General features: G+C 45.9%; 1 protein-coding gene across 4 annotated transcripts in view; it reads left to right on the forward strand.

Moving 5' to 3' along the window:
- The window catches only part of rab28 (RAB28, member RAS oncogene family), a 29,649-nt gene that overhangs the window by 7,707 nt on the left and 14,442 nt on the right, over window positions 1-7,500 (forward strand). For all 4 annotated transcript variants that reach the window (XR_013799663.1, XM_079630021.1, XM_079630022.1 and 1 more), the window contains 2 exons: window positions 1,778-1,866; window positions 2,465-2,594. Coding sequence is in view for 3 of the 4 variants with exons in the window: in XM_079630021.1 (XP_079486147.1) it covers window positions 1,778-1,866; window positions 2,465-2,594 (219 nt within the window). In the remaining variant the exon portion in view is untranslated. The remainder of the gene's footprint in view (window positions 1-1,777; window positions 1,867-2,464; window positions 2,595-7,500) is intronic.

Genomic DNA, 7,500 nt, shown 5'->3' on the forward strand with positions numbered 1-7,500 from the left:
GTGTGTGTGTGTGTGTGTGTGTGTGTGTGTGTGTGTGTGTGTGTGCTGGCTAAGAGCGACGCATGCGAGTGAGTTTGATGTTTAATTGACGGCTGAAATCTGATCTCGACAAACGTATCTTATTATTTACTATGATCATCATCGCGAGAACAATACGTGGAGAGTTGTAGTGAGAGACATGAAGAGAAACACTCAGGTGTTGGTCACTTTTTATTATTGTTTAAATGTAGATTTTAGATTTAAAGATAAATGTTAGAATTGATCTTTTTTGTGAGGTGCGTAACATTTGGAATGGAGATTAAATTAGGAGAGAAAGTTCGTGGAGACAGACTTTGAGTCGGACCGGAGAGGTTACTGCAGACTTCATAGTTCAGAAGTAGTGTTCAAGAGAAAGAAAGATTAGTTATAAAGAAATATTTAAAGATAGAAATAGAATAAAGAACGATTATCTCTAAAGAAAGACTCGAGTGTAATGGTGTCTTTACACAGAGTCGTTCTGTTAGTGTGTGTTTATTCCTGACGTATATAATGCTCTTTCCTCTGCTCCTGTTTTCACGCTCTCATGGACCATAACTGAGACACACACACACACACACACACACACACACTGCGTCAGCACATTCACCGTACGCTGGCAGAACCAGCGTCACTTACCGTAAAGATTGACTTCTAGAATAAATAAAGAAGAGATCTTTATAGAAGCACATGAGGAGAAGTGTGGGATGAACGGAGTGTGTGTGTGTGTGTGTGTGTGTGTGTGTGTGTGTGTGTGTGTGTGTGTGTGCCACTGTGGCACTGTATAGTCTGAGTGCAGTGACTGTGACCAGTGGAGAAATATTTTCATTTTAATGTTATTAATATGATATTTATTATAAATTATATGTATTTAAAATGTATTTAATGTATTATGTTATTTATTCTATAAATTATTTATTTATTTATTATTTTATTTATATTTATTTACATGTCTGTTATGTTTTATTTTTATGTAGCATTATTACAGTAAATGTAATCTTTCTAAAATTATCATTTAAAAAACATCATAAAAACATAATTGTTCCATGATCAGTTTCAATAAATTGAATTATAATTAAGAATATTATTAATCTATGAATAACGTAATTTATTTATTATTTTATTTTATATTTATTTCAATTTCTGTAATAAAAAAATAAAAAAATAATAATATTATTACAGAAAAGTTTTTCTTTCTAAATTTAGCAGTGAAAAAAACATCATAAAAACAAAAATTTTCAATGATCAGTTTCTATATATTTTATTGTAATTAAGACTATTATTATTATATTACTATACAGTTTTTTCTATTGTGTAGTTTATAAACCTATTTCATGGCTTTGCAAAGTAATGTAAACTAAAGTGCGGCTGTAATGTGCGCTATACTGCAAATAAAATAAACATATTTAGAGAGAAGATGACCAGTGAGCATCAGTGCTGATGATGTGATCAGAGTTATGATCAATATAGGGATGATCAGATCATAAACCAGTGCATAACTTCAACTGTACAGACGAATATATCATTTTCACAAGATAAGAATGAAATTAACGTGAATTGTGTGGTTACTGAAAACACACACACACAAACACACACACACACACACACACACTTACGCACACACACACACACTTACGCACTCTCACGCACACACACACACACACTCCAGAGGAAGACAGATGACTGATGTAAGTTGCTTTGAACGTGTGTGTGTGTGTTTCATCTGAAAGTGTGTGTAACGTGTGTGTGTGTTTCTGTGAAGGGAACCTGAATGTAGCGCTGCAGGTTTGGGACATCGGCGGACAGACCATCGGAGGAAAGATGCTCGACAAGTACATCTACGGCGCGCAGGTGACGCACACACACACACACACACACACACACACACACACACACACACACACACACACACACACACACACACACACACACACACACACACACACTCTTCATGCTTCATGCATATGGCTATTTGTGTGCGTGTTTGAGCGGAGGAATATTTGTGCTTCTAAATAATGTTTAGCGCCACCTTCTGCTCAAAACACACACACACACACACACACACACACACACACACACACACACACACACACACACACACACACACACACACACACACACACACACACACACACTGCTGTGGAACACAGATGTAAGGTGGGTGTATAATGTTGGTCTCTTTTAAGAACACACTGAAGTGAAAACACTTAAAAAAATGTTTTTTTTAAACTTAAGAAAAAATTGTGAAAGAAGTTCAAGTTTAGTAAAGTTATCTAAAATTTTTGATATTTTACAAAAGTAATTTGGACTCTAATTGCTATAAAATCAAAGCCATATTTTTAACCAAGTTATGTTCCGTATTTGCAGTTAACAGGTTATATGTGTGAAATCTGGGTGATGATGTGTGTGTGTGTGTGTGTGTGTGTGTTGTGTGTGTGTGTGTGTGCAGGGTGTGCTGCTGGTGTATGACATCACTAATTCTCAGAGTTTTGAGAATCTTGAAGATTGGCTGAACATGGTGAGAAAAGCCAGCGAGGAGTCGGACACACAACCTGCGATATCACTGATCGGGAACAAGAGTGAGTACACACACACACACACACTTACACACTTACACACTCTCTCACACACACACACACACACACACACACACACACACACACACACACACACACACACACACACACACTTACACACACACAGACACACACACACACACACACACACACACACACATTTACGCACTCTCACACACTGAGTCAACGACTCGCTCATTAAAGGGATAGTTCACTTTAAAATTAAAATTCTGTCATCATTTACTCGCCCTCAAGTTGTTTCAAACCTGTATTAATTTATTTCTTCTGCTGAACACAAAGAAAGATATTTTGAAGAATGTCAGTAACCAAACAGTAGTCTGTACCCATTGACTTCCATAGTATTTTTTTTTCCTACTATGGAAGTCAATGGGTGCAGACTACTGTTTGGTTACTGACATTCTTCAAAATATCTTTCTTTGTGTTCAGCAGAAGAAATAAGTGAGTAAATGATGACAGAATTTTAATTTTAAAGTGAACTATCCCTTTAAGACAGGGACTCACCGCCACCTACTGGCCGTTTTAGTTTAATATTTTAAAAGTATCACTTCGCTTTTACCATCATTGCATATTTCTCTATTGATTTATTTTATTTTATTCACTTTGTTTTCTGGCACTTTAGACACAACATCTGAAATATGAAGCGTGTGTGTGTGAGAGCGTGTGTATCAACACCGCACTGAACATCATTAGTACTGCAGGATTTGGGGGGAAATCTAATTGTGCTTTTTCGGAAAAAATGACGCTTGTTATTTAAAATGCGATTCGCGTAATATCTCCAGGTGTGCTGTGCTTGTTTGTAGGACTGGACCCATGTTGTGATTGTCAATATGACTATAAATTATTATTATAGTCAAAATTAAAGCTACAATATGTATTATTATTTTTTCGCCGCTAGGGGGCGCTAACCTCTTACAATAGCAAAGGCGTGCGTTGATGACGCAGTGAATAAGCGGATCTATGGAACTTGTCGTCATGCCGATGGATCTAATTGTTCATGGATGAGTGAATACACTGATGTGTTATCATGACTGCGGTGTGAAGCGGCCGCGAGTGCTAATGAGAGACCGATCTCAGCGCCACACGCGAGTCTGGCGTCCGAGAGCTGGCGTCCGAGAGCTGGCGTCCGAGAGCTGGCGTCCGAGAGCTGGCGTCTGAGAGCTGGCGTCCGAGAGCTAGCGTCCGAGAGCTGGCGTCCGAGAGCTGGCGTCCGAGAGCTAGTGTCCGAGAGCTAGCGTCCGAGAGCTAGCGTCCGAGAGCTGGCGTCCGAGAGCTGGCGTCCGAGAGCTGGCGTCCGAGAGCTGGCGTCCGAGAGCTGGCGTCCGAGAGCTGGCGTCCGAGAGCTGGCGTCCGAGAGCTAGCGTCCGAGAGCTAGCGTCCGAGAGCTGGCGTCCGAGAGCAAGCGTCCGAGAGCTGGCGTCCGAGAGCTGGCGTCCGAGAGCTGGCGTCCGAGAGCTGGCGTCCGAGAGCTGGCGTCCGAGAGCTGGCGTCCGAGAGCTAGTGTCCGAGAGCTGGCGTCCGAGAGCTGGCGTCCGAGAGCTGGCGTCCGAGAGCTGGCGTCCGAGAGCTGGCGTCCGAGAGCTGGCGTCCGAGAGCTGGCGTCCGAGAGCTGGCGTCCGAGAGCTGGCGTCCGAGAGCTGGCGTCCGAGAGCTGGCGTCCGAGAGCTAGCGTCCGAGAGCTAGCGTCCGAGAGCTGGCGTCCGAGAGCAAGCGTCCGAGAGCTAGCGTCCGAGAGCTAGCGTCCGAGAGCTGGCGTCCGAGAGCTGGCGTCCGAGAGCTGGCGTCCGAGAGCTGGCGTCCGAGAGCTGGCGTCCGAGAGCTGGCGTCCGAGAGCAAGCGTCCGAGAGCTGGCGTCCGAGAGCTAGCGTCCGAGAGCTGGCGTCCGAGAGCAAGCGTCCGAGAGCTGGCGTCCGAGAGCTGGCGTCCGAGAGCTGGCGTCCGAGAGCTGGCGTCCGAGAGCTGGCGTCCGAGAGCAAGCGTCCGAGAGCTGGCGTCCGAGAGCTGGCGTCCGAGAGCTGGCGTCCGAGAGCTGGCGTCCGAGAGCAAGCGTCCGAGAGCTGGCGTCCGAGAGCTAGCGTCCGAGAGCTGCTAGCGTCCGAGAGCTGGCGTCCGAGAGCTGGCGTCCGAGAGCTGGCGTCCGAGAGCTAGCATCCGAGAGCTAGCGTCCGAGAGCTGGCGTCCGAGAGCTGGCGTCCGAGAGCTAGCGTCCGCGACTAACTTTGACTCGACAGAGACGCTCTCGCATGAGCTTTATTAGACAGGAGAGCAAATGTACATAAAACTAGTCAATGTTATATAGCTCAACATGAAGAAATGTTAGAATATGGTCAGTATGTTACGCTAATGTTGATCTACCGTACTGCTAGTCTCATACAGACAAACTAACACACAATAACATTATAACTTTAACACACTCCGCTGCAGTCGCTGCATCATCCGTCTAATAAACTGTCCTGTGTGAGTATTAATCTGCACTCGCGGTATGTTAGTTCGGTAGATTAATGTCCTCATTCCTTTATACCCGCGGGACTCGCGTGTGGCGCTGAGATCTGTCTCTCATTAGCACTAGCTCTCGGACGCTAGCTCTCGGACGCTAGCTCTCGGACACTAGCTCTCGGACGCTAGCTCTCGGACACTAGCTCTCGGACGCTAGCTCTCGGACACTAGCTCTCGGACGCTAGCTCTCGGACGCTAGCTCTCGGACGCTAGCTCTCGGACGCTAGCTCTCGGACGCTAGCTCTCGGACGCTAGCTCTCGGACGCTAGCTCTCGGCGTCTCAAAAACGCCACGCTGATATTGATCCTCGTGTTAGTTCTCCTTTTGTCCCGAAGTCTGCCTGCCATGGTCCATCACGTGTGAATGAAACAACAACAGCGTGAGCGCCGCTAGACGTAACGCCGTTGTCCACATCTGTTGCCATGGTTACTACGGCAGTACGAGGGGAAACCAGCGATACCGCGGATATTCCGTCATCGGCAGGCGACAGTGAACAGCGACGAGCCATTATTTACAATAGGAATTCTCTGAAAATAAAACTCTTTGGGAGCTTCTGTGATCCGGTCAGAACACGACTGCGGGACGTGTGTCACACACTGGGGATTTCTGGATATTTATTACAAAAATCGCACATATTGCAGCTTTAATAAAAATCAGAAAAATGCTATTGTAATATTTCACTGTAACATGCGACATTGTATTATTTAAAAATAATATAATAACAATTAACTAAAAATTACAAGCGCTTATATAGTTCGATAATGAGATTACAATTATTTACGGTTATTTCATGACAGTAATGTGTGTGTGTGTGTGGGAGAGAGAGTGTGTGTGTGTGTGTGTGTATGTTATGAGTGTGTGATTCACTGAACTGTTAAACAGTGGATGTATCATTCTGACCTGTGACCTCTGACCTCTCTGATGTATGACTGACCATCTTTACTGAACCCTGTGTGTGTGTGTGTGTTTGTGTGTGTGTGTGGGAGAGAGTGTGTGTGTGTGTGTGTGTGTGTGTGTGTGTGTGTGTGTGTGTGTGTGTGTACGAGTTCTAGAGTGATTAGAGTTGTCCTGGTTTATTTCCGAAATACTCGTCTTAAATTTTTGCACGTTAAAAACTAAATACGACCTCACGTAGTGTCAGTCACGCTCACACACTGCCATCACACACTGCCATCACACACTGCCATCACACACTGCCATCACACACTGCCATCACACACTGCCATCACACACTGCCATCACACACTGCCATCACACACTGCCATCACACACTGCCATCACACACTGCCATCACACACTGCCATCACACACTGCCATCACACACTGCCATCACACACTACCATCACACACTGCCATCACACACTGCCATCACACACTGCCATCACACACTGCATCACACACTACCATCACACACTGCCATCACACACTGCCATCACACACTGCCATCACACACTGCCATCACACACACTGCCATCACACACACTGCCATCACACACACTGCCATCACACACACTGCCATCACACACTGCCATCACACACTGCCATCACACACTGCCATCACACACACTGCCATCACACACTGCCATCACACACTGCCATCACACACACTGCCATCACACACTGCCATCACACACACTGCCATCACACACTGCCATCACACACTGCCATCACACACTGCCATCACACACTGCCATCACACACTGCCATCACACACTGCCATCACACACTGCCATCACACACTGCCATCACACACACTGCCATCACACACTGCCATCACACACTGCCATCACACACTGCCATCACACACTGCCATCACACACTGCCATCACACACTGCCATCACACACTGCCATCACACACTACCATCACACACTGCCATCACACACTGCCATCACACACTGCCATCACACACTGCATCACACACTACCATCACACACTGCCATCACACACTGCCATCACACACTGCCATCACACACTGCCATCACACACACTGCCATCACACACACTGCCATCACACACACTGCCATCACACACACTGCCATCACACACTGCCATCACACACTGCCATCACACACTGCCATCACACACACTGCCATCACACACTGCCATCACACACTGCCATCACACACACTGCCATCACACACTGCCATCACACACACTGCCATCACACACTGCCATCACACACTGCCATCACACACTGCCATCACACACTGCCATCACACACTGCCATCACACACTGCCATCACACACTGCCATCACACACTGCCATCACACACACTGCCATCACACACTGCCATCACACACTGCCATCACACACTGCCATCACACACTGCCATCACACACTGCCATCACACACACTGCCATCACACACTGCCATCACACACTGCCATCACACA

The sequence above is a fragment of the Phoxinus phoxinus genome, assembly GCF_949152265.1.
Source record: "Phoxinus phoxinus genome assembly, chromosome: 12".
Lineage (NCBI taxonomy): Eukaryota > Metazoa > Chordata > Actinopteri > Cypriniformes > Leuciscidae > Phoxinus > Phoxinus phoxinus.